The sequence below is a fragment of the Lampetra planeri genome, chromosome 3 (genome assembly GCF_965212315.1).
Source record: "Lampetra planeri chromosome 3, kcLamPlan1.2.h2, whole genome shotgun sequence".
NCBI classification, from domain to species: domain Eukaryota; kingdom Metazoa; phylum Chordata; class Hyperoartia; order Petromyzontiformes; family Petromyzontidae; genus Lampetra; species Lampetra planeri.
In genome coordinates this window covers 29,237,464-29,262,574 of record NC_136109.1, presented here as the reverse complement: position 1 = coordinate 29,262,574, position 25,111 = coordinate 29,237,464, and the positions used below count along the sequence as shown (strand labels likewise).

General features: G+C 52.7%; 1 protein-coding gene across 4 annotated transcripts in view; it reads right to left on the bottom strand.

Annotated features, from left to right (window-relative positions):
- Positions 1-25,111, bottom strand: part of LOC144717228 (transient receptor potential cation channel subfamily M member 7-like) — a 59,853-nt gene that overhangs the window by 9,724 nt on the left and 25,018 nt on the right. Inside the window, exons 7-29 of one of the 4 annotated variants that reach the window (XM_078592613.1) lie at positions 24,867-24,991; positions 22,718-22,889; positions 21,723-21,897; positions 21,055-21,178; positions 20,359-20,431; positions 19,610-19,710; positions 18,865-18,999; positions 17,787-17,840; positions 16,448-16,588; positions 15,684-15,839; positions 12,759-13,054; positions 12,074-12,302; positions 11,437-11,589; positions 10,798-10,947; positions 9,891-10,019; positions 8,910-9,158; positions 8,472-8,646; positions 7,588-7,729; positions 6,946-7,145; positions 4,596-4,728; positions 1,937-3,354; positions 1,146-1,240; positions 574-688 (exon numbers count right to left, since the gene is read on the bottom strand). In XM_078592613.1, the coding sequence (XP_078448739.1) occupies positions 574-688; positions 1,146-1,240; positions 1,937-3,354; positions 4,596-4,728; positions 6,946-7,145; positions 7,588-7,729; positions 8,472-8,646; positions 8,910-9,158; positions 9,891-10,019; positions 10,798-10,947; positions 11,437-11,589; positions 12,074-12,302; positions 12,759-13,054; positions 15,684-15,839; positions 16,448-16,588; positions 17,787-17,840; positions 18,865-18,999; positions 19,610-19,710; positions 20,359-20,431; positions 21,055-21,178; positions 21,723-21,897; positions 22,718-22,889; positions 24,867-24,991 (4,740 nt within the window). Of the gene's footprint in view, positions 1-573; positions 689-1,145; positions 1,241-1,936; positions 3,355-4,595; positions 4,729-6,945; positions 7,146-7,587; positions 7,730-8,471; positions 8,647-8,909; positions 9,159-9,890; positions 10,020-10,797; positions 10,948-11,436; positions 11,590-12,073; positions 12,303-12,758; positions 13,055-15,683; positions 15,840-16,447; positions 16,589-17,786; positions 17,841-18,864; positions 19,000-19,609; positions 19,711-20,358; positions 20,432-21,054; positions 21,249-21,722; positions 21,898-22,717; positions 22,890-24,866; positions 24,992-25,111 lie in introns of those variants that run through there. The other 3 variants (XM_078592614.1, XM_078592615.1, XM_078592616.1) reach the window with 3 other exon arrangements.

The window sequence follows — 25,111 nt, the reverse complement described above, 5'->3', positions numbered from 1 at the left end:
GCGTCTGCACGCTGGACCTCCGCTGGGGTGCGTTCGTCCCCGTGGTTGTCGTTATTCTAGACCATTGATCATCATGCCTTACAGCGACGCGTCCTGTCAAAGCCCACTGACTTTTATTAACAGACAATAATGTCAATGATGAATGTCTATAATGTCAATAATGGTGTCTCTACACAGTTTATGTTCGATAATCCATGTGTTTATTTTTTGTCTCTCACTAAAGTATAAAAGTATTTCACATTTATTCTATTACACTCCAACTGAGCATGCATAAAGAGTACGTGTCTAATAATCTGAAGGTTGTGATGATATCATTCCCGGTGGCGGGATGACTCAGCCGACCATCCCTGCAAAGTGTATAAAATGAATACTGCTTTGTGAAAAGCTAACAGCTTTCCATTGGAGATGCGGAGTTTTCATGATGATGGTGAGCACGGGTGAGAGCAGGTGACTCCTGGACATCTGTGAAAAAGAGCTTTGCAGCCCATCGGATTCCTCCAGTATGAATAAATATTCCGATTGATTCCGATTCTGAAGCTTCCAGGGCCCCCCGCTCGTGGGAGCGCGACTCACGCGTTGCCGACGCCGGCGGAGGCGCCGCTCCGGCCTGCCGCTCCGTCCCGGCGCCCGACGCCGCGGCCGTGGGATTCTCGAGCCCAGGCCCCGTCTCATCACCACCGGTCGCCTCCTACACACAGTCGTGCGGCACAGGATCACGAGGTCCACTCGAGTGTCATCCATTTTAGGGCAACCGTCACCGGCGACGCGTTTACCCCGGGCAACTTGCATAGCAAGTTCTGTCTTGTTAAGCAAAGGAAAAAGGGTAAGGCTACTGCCGATGGAGAAGCTTGGTCTAAACTTACACTCGTGTAGGACTGAATTTCTCACTGTGTATTTTCTGGGTCGCCGGTAGACTGCAATAGGTTCGCCACATCCATTGCAGGAGGTACAGTGGATGCGGTGTGCACTATCATTGTGGAATTAAGGCCCCATTGTTCTTCATCTTTCGTATGGCTAATGGAGATGCAGAGCAATAACTACAATTTCACATTCAGGTGGTCAAGCCAGGCCCCATTAATGTGGCACAAACGGAGGGGGGAGGACGCGTGCGGTGGGTGGGGAGGCGGCGGCCGCCCGGGACCGACCTGCGCCTCGGCGGGCTTCGCGTCTGTGACATCGACGCACTCCTCGAACCTGGCCTGCCTCTGCAGGCTCACCCTTCTCGAGTCGGCGGCCGGACCTGCAGCGCAGAGCACGGCGCCGTGCAAGCGTGCGGCGGAGCGACGATTACAAACACGGTCAATCGATGCAAACGGCTGACAAGTTAAGACGGAGCGTCGTTAAATTGCAATGCACGGATCAAATGCAAGATTTGTGTGGAAGCCGGCGCAAGTGACGATCAAGGTTCTGTCCTGTGACCTCAACCCCTCATTGGCACCTGACCCATGTGTCTCCAAACCTTCAGCAAAAAAAAAAATCACCAATCTGTTTGTTTTGTTTAAAATAGCATTACGAGATGTAAAGATTGTTAACCGCAGCACCAACGAGAATAACCGTGAAATTTAACATCCTGTAAAAATCTCAACCAACAGTTGTTAGGCATGTGCTTGTTTTGTGAAATAACATATCATCCAAAGCAGCGTCGCGTCATCGAGAACAATGTGAAACTTCAGCACCAAATTAATAAATACCATGTTATTCGTAAATACGGAAGAAAATCATCAAGACATTGTTAGCAGCTCATTTTCTCATCTCCGTTCCACAAATCGTCGTCGCATAGAGCGTAAGCGGGAAGGCAGAGCGCAGAGCGGTGACAGGGAGGGGGTCATGCCAGGAGGGGGCGGTGGTGGGGCAGGGAAACAGCTGAGGGTGCACGGGAGGAGGTTCTGATCCGGCGTTATTAGACAACGAGAGACGTGTGTTGGTTGACGCAAACCTTTGGCCTTTCTCGACCTCGAGTGTTCATTATTCATCCCTGCCCCATGTTCGACTGGCAGCGCCAACGTGTGCATCTTCACGGCCTCCCCTTGCTCGGTCGGACTCCTCAGCCGCTCCGGCCGCTGGAGGCCGCCCCCGGGCACCGCCCCTGCCCCCGTCCGCTCCCGTGGGCTCTCGTCGGACGCCTGCGAGCCTTGGCTGGCGGCCAGCGTGAGACGGTTCTTCACCTCGACGAGCAGGCCTTCCGTCTTGTAGACGTTCACGGCCGGCCCCGCTGTGATCACCGGCCAGGGCGCCTTGCTGCGGCCGCACCCGCACACTTCGTCGCCCTCGGGCCGTGAGAATGCGCGGTTCACGTAGCCCCCCGGGGGGTCCTCGCTGTCTTCGCTGCGGTGAATCTGCACGGATCCCAGGCTCCCGGGGGAGTTGTCCCACGGGAGGAACTTACCCTGGGTCCGGCGGCCGAAGAAGGACGAAAACTTCCAGCGTTCGCTGCGGTTGCTCTTGCTCGTCGCTTTCCCCTGCTGGGGGACGGAATTGGTGGCCGACGGCTGCTGCTCCCGCATTAGCGGGGCCGTGCTGCTGCTCATGAAGCTAGGCATGGACGACACGTTACTACGCGGGGAGGCCAAGCCGCCGCCCGGCTGGGCCTGCTGAGACACGCTGGGCAGGGGCAAGGACAGCTGCCGGTGTTTGCTAGCGGTAAGGCTGCTGGGGTACGCAGGCTGGCTGGAAGGCAGGGATGAGAACGGGGACAGCTGACGGGGAGTTAGTATCAGCGGCAAAGCGTTGCAAGCCAGCGTACCTGATGGGGTGTCCTTCTCGTGAGACAGCGAGCGCTGCCAGCCGAACCTGGCCGGGCCGCGCCTCCTCAGAGACGAGAACCGCTGGAAGAAATCCTGGTCGGCCAGCGACGCCCTCCCGCTGCCTCCGTCCCCGGACTCGATGCCCAGCTCCATCCTAATGTCCCTCAGCTCCTCCCTGCGCCCCACGGAGTCCTTCCGACGGGCGCCCGTCCTGACCCACTCGGCCGCCGTCTCCCCCGCCGCCGGCCCCTTGGATCCCCCTGGCGCGAAGTCAGAGCCCCGCACGGAGCGGCGGCCTTGCACGCCGCTGTACCAGAATGCCGGCGGAGAGCTGGAGTGGAAGTGGGGACGGCTGTCGGCCCTGGCGCTGGCAGGATGGCCGGGGGGCGTAACCTGCCGGTTCGAATGCGCCCCGATGCTGTGGGGGGCCTGGCGGGCGATGGCGGGGTCCGTGTCGCGGTCCAGGGCCGAGAGGACGCGTAACGTGTCCACGGTGAGGGCCGACAGGTCCTGCAGGTGGCCGAGCTGCGTGTCCAGGCTATGCAGGCTCTGCTTGATACAATAGACGCGCTCGCTCACCTCGCGCAGCTGGAGGGACATGCCCTCCACCCTGTGGGGGGAGCACGTGGGAGCAGAGTGCACAGGAGAGCGAGAGGGCGACGACACAGGTGAAAATAATAACATGACAGATCGTGACTTTTATACAAACCCATAGCATTGATTCATGAGTAAAATACTTCATGAGTAACAAAGTCAGATCCAATTAAAATCGACTTTTTCTTAAACATAACATCAAAAAACGACGTGAAAGATTTCATGTAATTGAATGTGAATCCGAGAGTGCAGAGGACGTGGCGGGAGATGGCGGGGTCCGTGTCGACACTTCACGTGGCCTCAATGTGCACATAGCCTGGCACAAGCGTCATGGTGACGTCACCGCCGCTTCGTGGTGAATGGCGGTTGTTGTTGCAGAGGATGTTATGTACCTTAAGCACTGAATGTGATTAAAAATGATCCAATAGCGAAACAATTATCTCCCGTTGATTGTACAGAAAACATCGAAATGTTTGTGTTTAGTGAACATATAACGATAGTAGATGGCACTAAATTAGCAGCGTTTTCAGCATACACAGTTTACGGCTGTAGAGGAACTCAATACAATTAATCACTTTGACAGCAGAGGGTGCCCTTTGCTCATTTGCTCAAGGAATGACACTTTCAGTTCCGTCTGCTTTCTAGCACAGGGGAGGTCAACATTCAGGCCTCAAACACAGAGGCTCTGGGGAGGCCAATGCCAGGATCAAGGGTGAAGAGATTAGAGTGTGGAGTCAAAGGCCACAACTCGCTCGGGCACGAGAGAGCAATCATCGCCGACAGCCGTCACCGGCAGCGTTTGCCGCACTATTTCCTGTTGCAAAAAACAAATTCGTTGCCCAAATCTGATCGCTGTTCCGTTTTAGTCGGCCAGTGGGATGGCAACTTCCAATCAGAGCCGAGAGCACAAATACCCGAGGACTTTTTCAACAAACTTTTTTTAGCGTTTTATCATGAAACGCCATTGTGACACCAGGTTGCCACAGCTGCCCACAGTAACAAAAGCGTTGTCAGATAGAGGCACGGGGGTCACACTGATCGTTCGGTGAGAGGAGACAAGACACGCCGGCACGTGCTCGGGTCAGGGTGCAGAGCTGAGCCACTTGGTATGTACGTTGAACTTTTTTCCCACCAACCTTGCTAATCGGAGGTGGGGCGGAAGGACAACAAACTAAAACACAAAAATCAGTTCTAGAGAAATGAGTGGTGGGGTCTGGGCGGGGGCCAGTCGGCGTGCGGGGCCCGTGGGGCGGTCACCTCTCGCTGGTGACGCGGATCCTCTCCTCGCTGCTGCAGTGCAGGGTGTCTTGCTTGCCGTGGAAGTAGAGGTCCACGCAGTGCTCCTCGAATTCGTGCAGCTTCTTCTCGTCCTCCTCCGTCAAGTACAGCTCTGTGCACACGTCCGTCCCGGCACCGACGAGCTAGCGCGATCACAATGCTCGGTCAACCGATCTCGCGTCCGTTACTTACAGAGACAACAAACTGGTGAAGCACCGTCCATCGTTGTACCGCACTACTCTCTGAGCCTTCACCGACCAGCGCTGACCAGCGTGGTAAAGTATGGTCAACTAACCCCCACGGCTCAAACGGCGTGCGGAGGCCCTCATCCAGCAGTGGAACAATATACGAATGATGGCCATGCACAAGAGCCCACTCGGTCGTGGAGTCTCTTTCTCAACAGACACGTAGGTCTAAATTAGTGGAGAAGAAACAGTGAACAATGTCCAATGGGAAACTAAGCGGCATGTCTCGGACCGTGTTCGTGAGCATAAGGCAGATTTGAAACACGGTAGGACCAATACTTCTGCCGTGGCTGATCATTATTTTAATGTGGCTGGTTCACACGAAATCTATTTCTGTAACATGATGGTACTTTTCAAGCCGACTGGCTATCAACAAAGATTAGTTCATGAAGCCATCCATATATACAGACAAAGACACAATTTCAATCGAGAGGATGGTTATAAACTCATCCATCATAGGAACGATGTCATCAACCAATTTGGGTCATGACTTGATTTGTGTTTTCTGGTCCACCTCCACCGTCAGCAGTGTGGGTATGTGGAGCGAGGTGCAATGATTGCCTGGCAGCCCTTTCATTGATGTAGACCCGCTGCGTTGGCGTTGCTTTTTCCTACATTAACATGAGCTGCCCCGCCCATGCTGCTGACATACTTGGGCTATGCCCATCTCTAAAACCTTCATAAACAGTTTTCCTTTAGAGGCTAACCCCCCTTTTCCTGATGACTGCTTGTGTTGCGATCGAAACGTCGTGGTTTTTTTAAATTTAATTTTTATTATTGAAAGAACCAGAATAAGTCTACATTATAGACTGCCAGTACGCTCACTCAGGTTAATAACCATTGCTAGTCTACATTATAGACTGCCAATACGCTCACCGAGGTTAAGAACCAGGATACAGTCTACATTATAGACTGCCAGTACACACTCCGATTAAGAGCCAGGCTACAGTCTACATTCGTGTTTTTTTTTTATTCACTTAATTTTTATTATATTTTTTCTATCTACGTGACTTTACCAAAAGAACCAAAGAATAAGATCCAAAGTGTAAACAAAACAACACAGAAAACACCATTTGCCCTATGTGCAATGCGAGTAAATATTGTCACACACTAAACAATACGTATAAAACAGTAATTAAACATTACATATTAAGTCATATATCATCTGGCGAGTTAATTTATATTGCACGGTAGCTGCATGGGCTTTATTTACAGCAAATGTTTAAATGTGATCGTAAGCCGAGGGAGCTCAATGGCACATTGCGGTGAACAATGTCACGGGATCTTTAATGTCCCCTCTTTACGATAGGCACAGTGCTTCGGTAAATCCGTCCAAAACTTGTGGGGCTGCCATGGGTGCTGCGCCGTGCACCAAGCGAGCGTCACCTGGGAGAGGACGGCCGCTGTTTATGGACTTTTCCACACCTACCAATGCAGGACCCTCCAGGCAAAGTGCTCTGAGAATGGGCGAGGCCTCCATGGATGAAGGAGGAACTGCTATTCTCGCCATTGGCTGCACCTGATCATACGGCGCTGTTGAATGGTAAAGCGCTCCCATTCACAGGAGTTTGGTCAGGAACTAAAATCCTGGTCAGGAGTTAACTTATTCCATCATCTCTGCAGGGTCAGCTAAACGAGCACCAGTTTGCAGGAAATCGACAGTGCTTCTCCTCTGGTGAGACTGCAGCTGGCCCCTTCCATAGCAATGCGGAATTTATATCATTGGCGCAGGGCTGCCAATAGAGATAAGTGCTGTTGCAATTCCCCTTTCACCGTGAAGTCACTTAAACTTAAATGGAACTGTACACTAAAACAACCAAATCCGCAAGGTAGCAGCGGCAAGCTGGTCGCTCCGTAGGTTTTGCCAATGGCAACACTCTCTGCTGCTCCAAAGTATGTATGTATGCTGAACTTCTTTCGCCCCATACGTAGCCAAACGTGCCAATCGGAGGTGCGGTAGTGTGGGGCAGGGGATGAGTTATCCCTGCACGTAACATCGGCGGCGGTCGCGAGAGGCGAGTTAAACGACACGGCACGGGCGCGAGAGGCGAGTTAAACGACACGGCACGGGCGCGAGCACTGACTTAGCCAGCTCTGCTTGTCCTTGCGCTTGGCGGGGTTGCGCTTGCAGCGACGGCAGAGCTGCGAGGCGAACAGCGAGAGGTAGCTGAGCAAGATGAGCGGCGGCGGCAGGATGGGCTTCTGGTGGTAGTACATGGTGAAGTGGTAGCGGTGAAACTTCCACAGCTTGTCCGAGATGTTCTTGGCCTCCAGGTAGATGTTACTGAGGTTGGGGGGGGAAGTGTGCAGGGAAGGGGAGATGGAGGGTTATTTAGTTCACGGCTAACGTAACGATTCTCACCCCTTGTCACCAATCCCAGTTACATATATTTATTTTATTTTCGTCCTTGCTGTGCATATAGACTATACAGCGATTCAAACCTTTTAATTTATTAAGGTTATGAAATTGTAGACTCACACTACTGTAAACAAATATAAACTAAAAGTAATTAATGATTATTCAAACAAGGTCATGTATTTCAAATTAATCTAAGATAACACTCGAATCAATTAATCGTTTGAGCCATGTTTACGCGTCGAGGGGCGTGGGTGCTATGGGTAGACTTCAACGATCGTGCGTTGGGGGTTGATTCACGCTGTTATTCCCCTTTGAATTTTTTCCCGGGAAAATTAGGAATTTCCACTCGTCAAGATGGCACACTCACTTGAAAAATGCGATGAGGAGGTTGACCATGATGATGTACTGCACGAAGAGGTAGACGGCTTGCAAGAAGGGAGTGATGAAGGCCCCCGCGGTGCACGGGGGATACTCATCGTCCGTGCTGTTCTTCATGATGTTCTCGCACGCTGCCAACACCGCCACACAGATGCACACAGAGATGCCTCATCTGGCCTTTAATAGACTGTTGGGGCAAGTGCTGTTGGCGAGTGCCAATTAAGGCCAGCACAGCGAGGGCCAATTAAGGCCAGCACGGCGCACAAGAGCGACGATGGCCAGCACCATGCCCGGCCACCTCTGCCTCCCCAGTGCTGAGGTTTATACTCAGCATCAGGTGCTCACTTGATGCTGGGTCGACCAAGGGGCGGCCCAGGACCGGTTCGGATGTTGGCTGTAAAGCGGGAATTAAACTCAGGTCACCAGGTTCGAAGCGCAGTGCGCTTATCACTGCACTATCCACTCCCCAGACAAACACAATGCGTGTTCATTGAGGTATGAGCATGGACAGCCAAATACATACACGTGTACACACAGATACACAACAGTATCGTAAAAAAATGACACCCTTTACCTGTCTACAAAAGGATCACTGAGTCTCAAAGTCACTAAATCAGAAGGGTCCTGCATAGGATTTTTTCCAGCTTTAAACACAGAGCAAGGGAGGAAGAGGAGACACTGATGGCTGGAAACCCCCAAAAGCAGCAACAGCGGTACAAGACAAGCAACCTCCACTGATGATAAGATAATAGCTTCGAAACAGCAATTAACAAATGAAAATCACGAGGCACTTTAAACGTGTAACTTTAAGCGCGTTGTAATTGTTGCAATCACTGTGCGTTTTTAACACTCCGGTGACGCGACCATGGTTACCGTCAATCTCGGGTGCATACACCTCCCCGAAAATCATCCAGTAGGGCTGGAAGACGATGTTGCGGGCGAGGTACCAGGAGGGGTCGGCCTCCTTGAAGAGGATGGCCTGTCGCGCCACGCCAAAACTCAGCAGCACGATGGCCATGATGATCACGATAGAGAACATATTTGCCATCTGTACGCGCACACGGAGGGAGGGATCGCGTGAGGCCGTAAGAATGTGTGCGAGGGGTGCGGGCGAGATCCGGGGGGGGGGGGGGGTGGGTGAGGGTTTGTGCGAGCATGGTGGCCGATCACGCAGCACTCACGAAGAAGGGATGACGAGGTTATGTTCAATGTCCGCACGCATTACTCAATGCCCCAGTATCGCCGAACGCACCGTGTCAAGTGCAGCCTATGGTGCGATGCACGATGGACACAGCTGGTCGGTGGACTCACCATCTTGCCAATCATCATGATGTACGGCCCCACGTTCTGGTTGACGGCGAAGACGTCGAGCAGCCGGACGTACCAGAAGATGACGTCCAGCGAGTACACGATCTTAGCCTCGATGAGGAGGTGCGATTGGGAGCGCAGGGCGACGGCAACGAAGAAGAGCAGGATGCCCAGCGAGTCGTTGATGTTCCAGTAGCCGTCCAGCCACACCTTGATCTTCTGACCAAACTTTCCCGGCTCCGACATGAAAATCTGAACGCCGACAGACGCGCCGGTCATGGCAGCGCGCACTCGGGCGACTCCCGCAGCAGCCCCACGATGCGCATCCACGGTCAACAAAGGAGAATAACGGCAAACTGGGCAACGCGCGGAAGAGACGGTGCCGTCATGGTGTAATAGATTCCTCATCAACAAGTAACCTGCCTTGGGTTTCTTGTGTGGCCCCAAAGAAGGCCTCTGCCCCAACTTGTATTGTCTTCAATCCTCTACCAGTGGAAGATCATTGAAGAACAGCAGACGAAGAAGTAAACAAAACAATAAATAAATAAATAAATGTTATTTATTTATCCAGGAAAGCCTCACTAAGTATCCAAATCATTTTTGAGCAGGGATTTTGAATTGGGATCGTTGTCCAATTCTTTTTTTTAAAGCAGTGCTTTTGGAGTTGGGAGAAAACCACAGAAAACCCATGCATGCGAGGGGATAGCACACCAAAGTACGAGCAGATGGGTCACAACCTCTCACTCTCTGTGCTGACGCCTCCGAGTCACTCCGCAGCCCAGCGGCTTCGCGAGTTTCCCTGACCTACACGACCGGCCAAGAACCCTGCCTCTAACGGCCTGGACCACAGACGGCGCAACACGATGGGCCAAGCGGGGAATGTACTCGTTGCCCAGCTGCTGCCAACCATGCGGCCGCGTGGCCCCGCACTCGCCGGGCGGGGGTGGCGTCCGCTCGGCCCTCGCGACGGGCACGATCGCTCACCTCCCGCACGCGCTCGATGGCCGACATGAAGAGGTAGAGGATGACGAACCACTCCTGCACGGACGGCAGCTGCTGCAACTTGACGAGCACCACGTAGGTGAAGAGCATCAGGAAGCCGATGTACGCCAGCTGGTGGGCGATACGCGCATTGGACACGCGGGTAAAGAGACGGAGCGCACTGAGGCACGCTGCACATACATACGGCCGCTACACGCACACAAGTGTTCGACGCAAGGCACACGAGCACGAAAACAACAAACAGAAATAAACAAGTATATATATATGTATGCCAGTTGAACATTTATATTAACATCGGGCAGCACCACCGGCCTTCACACTCCCGCAAATCTCATAAACGTGGGCATTCAATTTTATTTTAAGAACAATCCACCATTGAATGGGGAGAGTTGCCCAAGTTGTGTTGTTGCAACAGGACTGTTTTGCAATCTATTAAACAAAATAAACATTTTTACGAGTCATATAAGCGCTATAAACCTACTGTTTAATAAATGTACATTATGCAACAAGGACGAAGCCCGTTTAAAACAGGTTATGCACGAGCTAAACCCAATCAACGTTCCGTGAGGCTTCTCTTCCAAGCTTGTTGCTTTCAGACACAAGCCGGCACATACCACACATCGGTGGGAACGAATGGAACAAGGTGAAGTGGCCACCCTAACTTATGGACTTGGGGGAAAAGCGATGTGGACGTGCATCCACAATTTACAGCTTTCATAAGGACCATCACACATCCCTGCTTGGCGACTCCACACGCGGTCCCCCTGGCTACCCGACACGGGGTCCTCTTGGCGACTCCACACAGGTCCCCTTGGCTACCCCACACGGGTCCCCTCCCTTTGCTCCTGTGAGCCCGGCCAGCGTGTGCTGTGCATCCGGCGGCACGCACCGTGTTGAACCAGAACTTGACGATGGGGGCGTGGTAGAACTCGTAGATGCGGCGGCTGAGCGAGAGTCCTGACGGCCGGATCCAGATGCCCTCCTCCTCCTTGTGGCCAGATTCTCCGCCGTCTGCCGCGCTGCCGTTGCTGAACACTTCCTGTGTATTTGCGAGCGCCCGTTAGCAGAGCGGTTCAGCGTGCGGGCGTTGCACAGTGGACTCAGTTGCTCAGTATCACACGACGTTGTTTTTTTAAGGTAATGTTGCTCTACGAGACTGGTCTACGAACCCTACTGTCCTAAGAAATAAGATCCTGATGGCAAAAGATAATAATCACAAAAACACTCGCTGGCTTAAACAACGTTGCTTGAAAGTATGCAGACCGCATATTTTAGAAAAAGTCACGCATTATTTGACATCTCTATAACCCACCTCTTTCACAGGCCAGGACACATGGCAATTACCTTTTTTAATGTTGTGTCATGCATATCCAAGTAAAGACCATGACACCGCAACCAGTGGGGGGGAGAGGGCATCGGTGGTATGGGCGGTGGTGACGGTGGTGGGAAACCGGCGTTGGTACGCCTCTCATGCCTCCCGGGGGTGGCGCTGGTTGGCAAGAGCTGGCGGGCGAGCGGCGGTGCTCACCATGGGAATGTCGCGCGTGGCGGCGGCACGGTGCTCCCGCTCCTCCTGCCCCATCTGGTGCAGCTCCTCCGACTGCGGGATGTGAGACATCTCCGCCTTGCTCTTGTACTCCAGCATCAGGATGGAGGGTGGCATCAGGATGCTCAGAATGACCTGCGAGTGCGGGCACAGCGATACACCGAAAACACAAAACAAAGATCTCACATACAGTCTGAATGGACTGGTGGAGAAAGTGCCATGAGTGAGGACTTACGAAGGCCAGCGTGGTACATGACGGTGTGGTGGTGTAGCTAACACCACATACGGCCACCTTTGTCTCCCCACATGGTTAATGTTTGCACACCGTACTAGGTACTTACTTAAGGCCAAGTCGACTTAGGCGAGGCCCAGGACCAGTTCAGATATCTCTCGCCCCTGATATCAACTGTGACTAGAAATATAACTTGGGGCCCGCTGGGCCCTAACCACACATATGTAATGACAGGTCAAACCTCCGTCCATTTAGCCTCGCAGATTCATCGGGAAAATGCTGTTAGTGTGGCGAGCGCCACGTACGCCTAGCCGCCTTTGTCTCCCCGGCGCCAATGCTCACGCGCGTTGGCACCAGACGTGAGCATGGCGAGCGCGCGATGCACACCTTGAACCAGGAGTTCTTGCGCATGTTGAGTCGGCCCATCCACATGTCGGCGAGCAGCATTTGCGTGCAGGTGTGCGCGACGAAGGGGCGGTGGCGTGACGACACGGCCAGCTTGAGGCAAGTGAAGTTGCTCCAGTTGCGCAGCTCGTAGGTCAGCAGCTTCATAGCCATGCGCTCATCCTGCCGGAACGACTGGTCCAGCAAGTCCAGCGCCAGCTGGCCAAACTCTCTGCACGCGCGACACATATGCGGAGCGCACACTAAGTCACTCGGGTTGTTAATCGACTTTAATTTTTTTAAATAATTGCTTACAAAAGTCATGGGATCGACGGTGGAAACCTGGCAAATGTTACGACTGATCGAACCGATTGGCATGTTCGACTGCGACTGTTTATGTGACGAATTTTCGATAACGCTATAAAACTAAAGTATCAACCCCACGTGTTACCAACGTCCAACGTTGTCAGCCCAGTGCCTGCTTTTACGCGTGCACACCACAGCCTTTTCCACTTCAGCTCATCCTCTCGGCTGATGACCAAATCATCCGACAATGTGCCTGGTCTTGTGGGATCTCAGTGAAGAAGCGGGCTCGAGCCTAGTCAAATCCTAGGACGGGTGACCACGGAGGAAGCAAACGTTGGCCTCTGTACAACATCGACGGTGGCGCGCACACGGGCCCACGCACGTCGAGTACTGCTTGAGCTCCTCCGACGAGTCCTCCACGGCCTCGCTTTGCTTGGCCTCGCCCGCCAGCGAGCGGTACAGCTTGCAGGCCACCAGCGCCTTGGCCAACGACTCCTCGCCGTGCTGCCAGAAGAACATGGCCATGCGCTGGCGCTTCATTAGCACGGCCCAGGCGAGCAGCTCGTTGAAGGGGTAGGCGAAGCAGCTGCACTCGGGGTCGCTGCCGTCCAGCGTCACGCCCACGCCCGACGCCGTGCTCATCTTCTGCTTGCGCTGCCGCGTGTTGTCCACGGACGCCTGAGGGGGCGCCGGGGCAGGGGGAGCGAGAGAGAGAGAAACAAAAGGCTGACGTTTCAGGTAATGGGCCTTCTTTGGAGGAGCATGAGAGGGCAAATAGATGGTGTTATGGTGAGAGCGCACGACTCAAAAGGTTGAAAATGTTGGAAATTTAAATTCTGATTGGGGGATGACTGAGCCCATCACTTTGGTGGGGTTAATACAATGAGGGCCACGTTGTTAGACGTCGATAGTGATTGTCCCACAGTCAAGCGGATGCAGGGTTTGCATTGTTGACTTGGGAGCTTCTGGCAGAGAGAACGACCGCCCCAATGCTAATTTGAGCATCGGAGCGCTCCAACTTTGAAAAATGTATAAATAATGGAGAACAAATCTCTTCTCTGGCGAGGAGATCACGACCACAATAGTGCCAGAGAAGCTGAATGTTGCGATGCTGTCACATTATATCTATACAGAACCCACCTTGTATTGCACTGCATGTACCACCCATAATCACCGATTCAAATTCTCACATTCGCAACCTCAACCATTTAACTTATCGTAAATTAACAATAATAAGTCACAGCCAATGTTAATCTGCTGCTGGATGAAGACTTCCACATGCCACGTCGGTCATGGGGGTTGTTTGACTATACTTCACCGCACTGGTCAGCGAAGGTTGATGACGGGGAGGGGTCTGGCCTGGTTCAGAAACCAAGGTAGCTCGGGGGTTCAGAGTGCAGGTCCTGAGCGACCGCGTCACAGCCTGACAGGCACCGACGACTCAGTCACCTTGTGTTATTACGATTCTCACTTCCCCAGCAATAAACGAATTGCCAAGCCAACCGTGGCACCACGAAAACTTTCCAACACCATCCGCGTATCAATGTGAACTAGCACAGATTGCATTTGCCAAGACAGGACAAATGTCACGCACGTTTAATTTTCACCGCCACCAGCAATTCACCTTCGCAGTAACATTCCTTGACTTTCGTGAGCCCGCACTTTCGCACGTCCTCATTTCTGATTGTCCCTGCCGATAACCTCCCCCCCCCCCACCCGCCACTCCCGTGGAATTCCCACGGTATTCTTGCCGGCAGACAAATGGCAATTACAAGCCTTTCCGTGCCGTTTGGGAATTAACATTCTGATAGCGATCTCTTACGGCGCTGATTATTAACCGCAGGACACAAACGGGTGTTCATCTCACGTCCGCCTCCGGCCACCTCTCACGCGTTTACAATGCCACTCTAAAGGCCACGCAATAATTACATGAGTTTTACAGCCCGTTTGATTTTCAATTGATAGGGCTTTAAGAAAACAGTAATAACATTTTGTTATAATGAGACTTGTTCTGACGACGAATGTAAGCGAGCGCCGCCAAGGTGGCTGGCCGTGGGAGGCGCCCGGGGCTGTGCGTGGCTCTCGGCATGAGAGGCGCACTGCGCAGCAAGGGCTCCAGACTTCCCCAGTCGCCCCAACAATGTCAGACCGCGGGGCACCGGCAAGCATAACGCCCATAGGGCCGCCAGGAGCACGTCGATCGCGCGAGCCAGGAAACTACGATGTAGATTTCCACAGAAGGCAGAATTTACAGACCATTTAACCCTTGCTCTCATAGCCCTTGGTACGCAGTGCGGTCTGGGAAAAAGGCAACGCCATCAGAAATTCTCTCCCAGGAAACATTTACCTTTTCAATTACGGAATCTATGAAAATGTTCTCAGAATGGATACCAATTCGTTGACTATGGAATATCTTTGTGATCAACCGTTATAAAACTCTGCACCCAAGACCCAAGTTTTCAACAATTAAACCATTTAAAAACAGCACATTGTGTTTCCATCTGTGTTTTAAAACCACATTCATTGGCTATAGGAAAATTACAATTCTTTATAACATGTGCGTTCAACCCTGAGTATGCCAACGCAACGGGACATGGCACAGCCAATTGAGTCTCAGCTGCGAATTGCGGTGAGTACGGCACTGCGAGGCGGTGGGTGTAGATCGGCAGGTCTTGCCTGCGTTAGGCAGTGAACACGGTGGAATGGTAGGCGGTGAGCAGGGCCACTGAGGGGCGGTGAGCCCAGTGCCATGAGAGGCAGTAAGCGGCAGTGCCGCGTGTCTCGGCTGTTAGAAGCGGCAGTCATGGTGCCGCCCGCAGCCATGGCCGGTGGTGGCTACGCACGTGACTGTCTCTAATCCAGCACCGTGGGGGCAGCAGCGAGAGTTGGTGGATCACTGCAGAATTGTTGCGAATCTCTCTTCCCGTGGGCATCGAGGAGCAATACCCTGGCTTGCCAAAGGAAAGTGGAACGGCGAATGTGGACTAACATCATCTCTGCTATCTGTATGGGATAGAGCGTTGCCCCCTCACCCGTGTGCATTTTCTCTGAGTGCTCCGGTCCCCCCCCACATGTATAAACACTCATCATTCATTTACTGAAAACATCTCAATCTGTACACGCCTCCGCGTTTGCGGCATGCACAGCGTTTGGCGACGCAGTTTCATAAATTGCGCCGTGCAAAATGTTTTTTTTTTAAATTGAAACTCATTATTAAAAAAATATTCAGTTCTAACTCAATAACATTATGTTACAATCGTGTGACTATTATTATTATTATGAGAGGCAGTGAGCGCTGTGCGCGTGCCTTGCGCTTGTAGGGCTGCGCCGTCTTGAGGAAATGGTTGTGCCGCGTCTGAGACTCCTGCTCCGAGAGGCTGGGGTTGAAGAGCTGGTGCCGGTGGTTGAAGATCTGCGAGGTGTTGGTCTGCAGCATGGCCGAGCTCGTGCTCGTCTTGAACTTCTGTAAGGTCGTAGGGGGAGCGGCGTTAATGAGCAAACAGCGCCGTCTCCTGCTGCATGCGCCCACCGTAGGTGACAGACAGCGCACCCAGCACGCGCGGCCCCCTCCCCAGCAGGTATGTAGGCATGTTGAACCGTACGTAGCCAACCGTACTCATCGGATTGTGGGGGAAGGGCAACAAAAGGCATGACACACGCGAGACAATAATAAAACCGCAACTGGTTCCAACCTGCACAAAGACAGTCTCAGACTTGAAGAAAAACTCAAGCCATAAACAGATATCTTGTATTTCAAATTAACAAAGCTACAAAGTCGAATTAGCTTGGAATAGAGTACATAGAGTTCTTGTGTGTGGAACACTGCGCCACCTATGATAAATGGACGTTCGTGATGATATGGCGTTTGAATCATTCATCGCCAACCAAACCGAAACGGCGAGTAAAAGTTTCCCGACAAAGCAACTCCTGCGTGCCGGCACGACAGGCGGACGCTGAACTGAACCCTTTGACCGATTTGCTGATTAAACGACGCCGTCCTGGCAAAGCGCCATCGCGAGGACGTCCCCGACACGCGAACTGAGTGCGCCGCTGCCGCCGCCGCTACCATACCCGGTGCTGCCCGTAGAGGTTTTGGTAGAGCAGCCGGAAGCGCTTGCGCGTGTACATACTCCGAAACGCGCCACCCATCAGGAACTCGATCACCAGCCCCACGTCGATCAGCGTGATCTTGTAATCGGGCGGGAGGTGGCTCTGTGGGCAGGGAGGGCGGAGAGTGCGAGACAGGTGGGTTTGAGTTCTGGGCACATGGTGTCTATTCCGTAGACCCGTGGACATGAAGAAAAAGAGAATGACTACACTAATTTCAGGTTTCGAAGGAGCTCCGAGCACGTTTGGCCAAACATCGAATGTCGCGCCCAACGGCCCAAAAGTGATCATCTATGCAGTAGGATTCACAACTAGACATTGTTCGCAAGTGCACTCATTCCCAAAGTATTCATTTTTGTTTTCAAGATGAACAAATGAGAATAACTTTGTCAGAAAAGACATCGTTTTACAGTATGCATGATTGATAACGGCAGTTGAATTTGAATCAAAGTATTTCCCAACTCAAACGAGCAATAGTGGAAATTCCACATCCCCAAGGTGGAGATCCGAGCATGCAGGAGACACGGAGAAAGGTGGTGACAGTGATGATGTGTGGGGGTGGACAAGTTTTTCTCTGCTGCTCACCACAAAAGCACTTAGTAGCATCACCATGGGCATCATCATCATGTATACTTATGCCCATGATGGCATGACTTTTGTATATTAAGCACGCAGGCTAATACAATCCCTTGTGTGTCAATATCAAACTTGTCCAAGCGGAGTTTACATTTAACATTTGATGGTGGGCGCTGGCTGTAGTGTAGCTTACTGACCCGCCCCACCTGGACATCTGTGAAAATAAGCATCACAGCTCACGGGATTTCTCACCAACAGCAGAGTGCCATGTTATGCCAGCGCCATACTCTCGAGGACGTGAGGTTTACCTGGTTCACTAATGACAGGGATCATACATTAAGCATTCAGCATGAGACTGCTGGGACCAAATTAAATATTACACAATTCCAGACATCCCAGTCACTGCTAGCGAAGAACACTACGTAAGGAAGCCCTTCCAGGCAACATGTATATATAGAGCCCATCTTTGGATTTCCCACTCGCTTAGGCACAATCTCTAGCCCCCACCCTCTTGCCCGATGCGGCAACCCCCCCTCTCCCCCATTCTTGGCTCTATATATATAAGGACTTGTTTCAGCAGTCTGTTTCTCTCTCCCACCTGAAGACGATTGCTTGTGTGGCGATCGAAACGTCGTGATCTATGATTTTTTCTACCTATGTGACTTTACCGAAAAAACCAAAGAGAATGTTGAAACAATTACAAATACACCAACAATGCGCAACTCACCTTTTTGACGTCTCGTACCAGGTAGTACAGGGTGGGGTTTATTGGTCCATTTTTCTAGAGAGAGAAACAAAGAAACCGCGCAGAGATGAATGTCCCTCTCTATAATACGCACACCACTCGTGGCATACAAGACACCCTCGGGCGGATCACAAAAGTGGCGAAATGCTGTTGCCAAAAAAAGTGATAGCCACTGAACCCAACTCACCCCACTTACCATAAATACATGAACAACAAAAAGACGAATATGCTGACTTGGGTCCACAGGACCTGCGACACATCGTTTACTGTGCCGCACTCTTATCGGCATGCATGCCATATAAACGCACACGCGGTATCTACGTCGCCGCTGCAGAGCCATTGTGACCAGCGATCTCCCCGATAGGCAGGCAGCCAGCAACGGCACACCTGGCGACCAGACACGGACTCTGGCGGCTGCGTTAATTTCACGCTGGAATCGAAGTTATCATTAGCGACGCTTATGCTATTGGTGGCGCTTCTCTTACAGATGTCGCGCAGTCCCTTCACTCACGTTGGTAATGTTCATCAAACTGAAGCGACAGTCTTGGCTGTTGCACAGCCTGAGAATACCTTACCAAACACCGCCTCACTGCTGGAAGATGTACAGCACAATGTACTCACGGTCATATAAAACCAACTTTTGTATTCATCCATCAGTCGAGATGTAGTGTGTTGATGATTACAGTGAAGAAGTATATTCAGCCCGTGTTTGGTTCAGTATTATGCCGTTTAAATCGATTCGCTAATATTGGGCAAATGACACTTGGGCAAATAAGCCATATAATGGGTGGGCGGGGGGGGGGGTGTTTCTTGGAAACATTGGAGAGAAGAGGACTTATTTATTATTTTTCTATCTACGTGACTTTACCGAAAGACTCAAAGAGTAGGACTTATTCAGTGTGCACATTATTTTCAGAGAATGCGACAGGAGGAGGAGGAGGAGGAGGATTGATTACAAGTACCAATTATCCCGCCGGCCACATTGCTTATAGTTCCACGGGTGAGAGCATGAGTTTGCCAAGAGTGGACGCTTGGGCGGGTTTGTGCGCGGGCCGCTTACCGTGTTGTAGAGCTCCTCGAGCCGCGTGATGGTCAGGAACTTGTGCATGCTGACGCCGTTCTCGATGAGCAACTTGACGAAGTCCACGCGGTCCATCACCAGCGCGTCCAGCATGGCCTTCTCCAACGCGCCCACCTGTCGGGGAGACGCGAGCTCGTGAGGGGACGGCATGTCACGGACGGCGTCCCGGGCGCCAGCGACCCGACGGCGAAGAGGGACGCACGGTGCGATGGGGAGCAGGGGACGAGCAGCGCGCGGGCGACGCAACGCCCACCAAGTAAAATGCTTGTGCCACCACTAATCCCAGCATCGAGCCCCATACTGGGGCCCGATGCCTTCTCAGTTTTGCGGTTCGTATAGCTGCTTTGGTGAAATTCGTGCCGACAGGCCGGTAAGCGCACACGTCGGTGTGAAGGGAAGCGCACGTGACGTTGTTATGTGTGCGTGTTCGTGCCAACACACATGCAGACCAGCACATATATGCACGTAAACACAAATACAATGACACATGCGACGTAGATACAAGAAACATGCGTATATACACACACACGAGCAGATGCTGACATTAGCGCAAAAACAGAAACAAAGATTCCCCATATAGCCTCAACGGACTGTTGGGGCAAGTGCTGTTAGTGAGCACCTATGAAGGCCGCAAAGGCACATGAGGGGGTGGTGGCCAACACCACGCACACACACACGGTGGGAGATCCGTGCACGCGACCACAGCACCGCACTCCAGCCTCACCATCCAGTGCTGGCCGTAGACAAACACATGATTCTTGGCAATGTCCACACGGTCCCAGGCCAGGGCGAGGTTCAGCTGGTCCGCACTTGAGAAGTTCGTACCTGCAGCGGCACCCATTCGGCATCAAAGGGCGGCGCGGCCACCTCCAACACGCCGCGGGGGTGGGGCAATTACCAGGCGGCGGCGGTGGCGACGACGGTGGCGGCGACGGCGGCAGAGCTACGACGCTATCAGAAGCAAGAAAAGTAACCGTCCGATGCATTGCCGCTCCCTTCAGAAGCTGCCAGCATGTGCAGCGAAACGTCGGACATCGTGCCAAACAACGCGTGGTACGACCCGGAAGCACATCGCAGAGCTACACAGCACAACCTTGACAACCTATGTAGTCGTATAAAATTCCCAGTCACGTAATTTATTTTTCATGTTTATTTAGCGACAGTGAAGCATATCCCCGCTCAAACGAGTTTGTGGTGCCCTCATCTCTATTGGCAATCCTGGGGCATAAGGAGGAAATTCCACATTTCCATGGTGTGGATCAGTGTCTCCACAGAATGACCACCGCTGACTTTCAAAAAAGTGGTTTCAGTAACCCCCGAGGAACGGTAGGCCGATGGCCCTCGCACCGGGAATTGTATTCGCGACCTTTTGAGTTTGAGCCGAGCGTGCTAAACCGGAGACGCATTTGACCTTTTGTACAAAGTACCAGAGCATGAGGGGCTGTGCCGAGGAGGGATTTTATTTGTGCGCACCTTTCAGCAGCGCTGTCAGGATCGCCAAGTCAACATCGGAGTGGTCCTCGGAGCCCGTGTGGAAAACTGTGATCTGTGGGTGGCGGAATTTTCAGAGGCATCAATCACAGAGCAAGACGGTTCAGCGGCACCGCATGGTTTTGCTTTGCAAAGGGGACCACGGCCTTCTTTTAAAATGATTTTCTCTCCAAATGCATCGCAGCTGTGCCATTGGCATCTAGCCAGCTCTCGTCCGACAGAGAACTCACTGCAGACCACACGGAGGCGTGCTGCTATGGGGGAAAAAAAAACCCTTTGCTTAATATGGGTGGAAATTTACTCTCTTTTTAAGATGTATACAGAAGTGTCAAAGAACATTCACTCCCAATAAAGTATTTTTATCAAGAACAATTTGTTTCTCAAAAATATGTTTGGCAACGTTCAAAAAATGTACAGTAAAGCAGTTCTGTCCGACCACTTACGTAACTCTTGGACTGCCGTGTATCAGTTTCAATGAACAGTTTTAAAGCCAACGAACGGATCATTGCATAACAGCAGCAGCGCGTGGCCACGAACGTGAACTACAGGAGCCGAGTGAAACGGCGTGGGTCCTACAACTCACTCGCTGCACTGCCATGTGTACACGTGTGTGTGTACACGTGTGTGTGTACACGTGTGTACACGTGTGTGCGCGCGCACACGCGCACGATTCCCCACCAGTTCCTTGCGCCGCATGCACTCGAGCAGCGTCTGTAGCAGGTGCGTGGCCTGGCCGTGGCTGAAGTTGAACGTCTTCTTGATGGTGCCCACAATCTCGTCGTGCAGCCCGTCGCACAGCTCCCTGTCGTTCGATCGTTCACGGGGCGGGCGAACACACAGCAGCAGCAGCCTGCACGTGAACACCCGCACGACTGGCCAGCCAGCAGGAGAACCACATGTAGTGACCATACGACTTAAGGATTAAAAAAGACACTTGAATGCTTACAGTTAAATATTATCGCCAATGAATCATCCAGGGTGGACTCGTAGAGTCCCAGGGCTTCGCATGGGGATGTTTGCCCATCGAATTTTGAAGGACTGTTTTGCATGACAATGGGAGTAAATTTAAATACCCGGAGGAAAGCTATGCTTACGAGGGACAAAGACCCCCACAGGCAAGATCATGAAACTACTTGCTGGACTGCCACATCCTGGAAATCTCGCAAACACGGCGGGTTTTGGATCTAACCACACGGGATGATCTATCCACGCCTTGCGTAATCAGCAAAGCCGCCTTCAAAGTGCTGGATACTACCGGCACACACCCCCCACGCACTGCCACGTGCATTTGAAGTGTAGAAAAAACCCATGAGGCACGAAGTATTTAGCGGCGAGTGTGGACCCACCCGGTGTCATCGGTGTTCTTGTGCAGGAAGGCGAGGATGTCGGCTGCACGGCCCGTGCCTTCGCAAACCACCACCGGCACGGGCGGCTCCTCCAGCAGGTACTCCAGCACCGTTACGATCACGTTGGGGCCGCCCTCGGCCACCAGGCCCACGACCGGCACACCCTGGCCCATGCCTGCATGGCACGCGACGGTGTGGAAAGACAATGATCCCCCGTGTAGCATTTAAAAGACTGTTGGGGCAAGTGCTGTTAGTGAGTGCCTATGAAGGCCGGCATGGTACACGACAGGGTGGGTGGCCAGCACCACGCCCGACTGCCTTTGTCTCTCCAGTGGTGATGATTTTTAAACACCACACAAGGTACTCATTTGAGGCTGAGTCGATCTAGGGGAGGCCCAGGACCGATTCAAATAATCGTCACTGGTGTCAAACATGAGCGGGAATCGAACTCGGGTCGCCGGGTTTGTAGCGCAGCACGTTAACTGCTACACTACCGCTCCCCACACAGACAGAAACACACAGACACACACCGCAGAAATGGGGCATCATTGTCAGCATGCGTGTGGCCTACAGGAGTAGGCGATCACACATGGGAAGCACTCACTGTTTTCATCCCCATGTCGTTAACTCTCAAACGATTCCTGATGAACGACTTTAAAAAGTCAAAGCGTTCACACGCTCATATGAGCGTTGGGCAATGGTCATCACCAATATTAGTTCAGAACAATAGGTGGACAATTCCACATTCGTATGGTATGGGACCAGTATTTCAAAGGATCACAAAGTTGTGCCGCTCGTTTAGTCGATTCTTTAGCAATAACGAACGGCTGAGTTGACCCCTACACACTGACACCCCAAGTTTCGAACCCCGAAGGGATGATTGGCCGAGTTCACCTCTGACCTCGTTATCCGCAAGCGATACACCCCGACCACAGCGCCGCCCGGTTAGGCGGGCGACCGCTGCCGAGTTAACCACCCCGTTGCCCGGCGCTCACGTGTGTGGATCTTCTGCAGGCCAATGTGCTTCTCCAGCTCGCGCCGCAGTTGCGCCTCGGCACCGTACTTCCCCACCGTGCCATCGTCCACCAGGATGAAGTGCGAGTGCAGGCTGTTGAGCAGGTTCAGCTTGCTCAGGGGGTTCGACAGCGTCTGGTACGGTGACACCACCTGCGCGGCGACGGACACGCACACACGCGCAAAGGTTGGCCGCGACCGCACGCGGAGAGGCCGGGCGGCGGGGGCCTGCCCCCCCCCCGCCCCAGCGACTGCCGTTGCCCGGGATTCTCATCACCCCGCAGGGCACCGCACCGTTGCGTCGCCCGCGCTTCCACGCATCCCTCTAATTGGCCACGTTATGTAACATTGCGGAATCATAATGCGGCGTTGCGTGCGAGGGACGTGGCCCAATCTGCCGCAGAGCCACACACGAGGCTCTGCACGTATGAGCACGTACGGCTTATCAAGTGCAACAAAGGCTTGGCTGCTGTCACGCGCTATAATTGTGCAATTAACGTTCAAGTAAGAATGCGGCATGGGGCGGTGGCGAAGTGCTTCCCGCACTGCGCCACACACCAGCGTGCGCAAGTATAATTCATGGACACGGCTGACCTCAGTGGCGAGTGATATCTCACCAACCAACACTGACCGGTGCGGTGAAGCATGGCCAGACAACCCCCTATGTCTCTCACGGTGTGGGGGAAGCCTGCATCTAGCAGTGGATTAACAAGTGGCTGCAAAGAATTGTATTCAGAATGCGTTGCATATATTTCTCTGACCGCGCCAACGAGCTTGGCTTGGCAATGAGATTGATTTAACTGCTCTCACTGCACAGTAATTAACAAGGATAATGTCCTGTACATAACTGTGTGACCATAGTGTCGGAAACAGCATATAACAGCGAAACAGCACAGCAGAATCACAGTGAATTTTAAAGAGAACACGCCAATATCACGGCTGCTGTGTACAGGTGTTGTGACTGGGAATGTCACTGTGTGGTGCCGGGCCTGCGAGGCCATGGCGGGATGGACACTGTTGTGTGTACACCCTGGACACGGGGTATAGTACCAGACCTAGTGGGGGCTTGGGGGAGCGCTGGTTCAGCGCGGTGACACCACGCACAGCATGCGGTGCGGGCTCCCGTTGAGAGAGCGAGAGAGTGTCAGCCAGCTGGGGTTACGTTGGGGGCATGATACTCTGGCTGACCTTGGGACATGTGACCGGATGATACTGGAGGGGGGCCACCGGTGGAGGGGGCCAATGGGTGGTCACGTGGTCCGAGAAGAACTCTCGAGAGCCTTCGGGCAAGGGAGAGAGAGATCGAGAAGGTGGGCGGGGCGTGAGGCGGAGCCAGCCCCGGCCCGATATAAGGAGGGCCCCGAGAGGAGCTCGGGGTTCTTCCTGTTGGAGAGGCAGCAGATCAACGTCAACCTTGAAGCCTCCAGCCACGCGGTCCGGGACCCAGCTTGTGGTCCGGACCGGAATAGTGGAACCATGTCTAGTTCCACCACAGCGTGGTTAGTTGGGTGCCCTGGAGTATGTTGTGTTAATGGCCTGGAGTATGTCGTGCTAAGAGTTTAATAAAACGTGTTGCTCCCAAGACAACGTCTGCGACTCAGTTGGACTCACTACACGTGCATTATCTTGCACATCACACATGACTCAAAATGCTGTACGTATGTATGTTGAACTTTTTTCGCACCATACGTAGCCAACCATGCTATTCAGAGGTGCGGGGGAAGGACAACAAACCAAATATAAACAGAAGTTCTAAAGAAATTCGTTTTCAATCTAGATTTTAAAGTGGATCGATCCAGTGGCTTCCTTATATCGGAAGGAAGAGTGTTCCAGACGGCTGCAGAAACACATTTGAGGGCGCGCAATGCAGTGACCGTCTTTGTTCGATGGCTAGCCAAAAGCCGCTGTGAGGATGACCGGAGTGCCCGTGATGGTTTACGATCCTTGACGAGATCAGCAAGGTATTGTGGTTAATTTGTGGCAAGCACTTTGTCTGTGATGAGGGTGACCTCATACACATAAGCGGGCCATGAGTTCACGGGCGGCCGTCTGCCCGTGTGCACGTGCACATTCAAAATTGTGAGAGTATTCCACCTGGACGAAAAAAGGCGTGTGTGCGCGCAAACTCACGTCCTGTCCGACGAGGTCGCCCCGGTTCTCGATGACCCCCCAGGGCGCGATGCCAATGGTGCAGATCTTGTGGCTGGAGCGCGACGCGTGCTCCTTCAGCGCATTACCGACGTGGTTCACCACACCTGCGCCACAAACAAATACAAAGTAAATACAAATGTCCCCTGTTTAGACTTCAGATTAGCGGGGGGGAGGGGGGTGCCGTTAGCGAACAACTATACAGGGCGGAAGCTGACATGGCTACA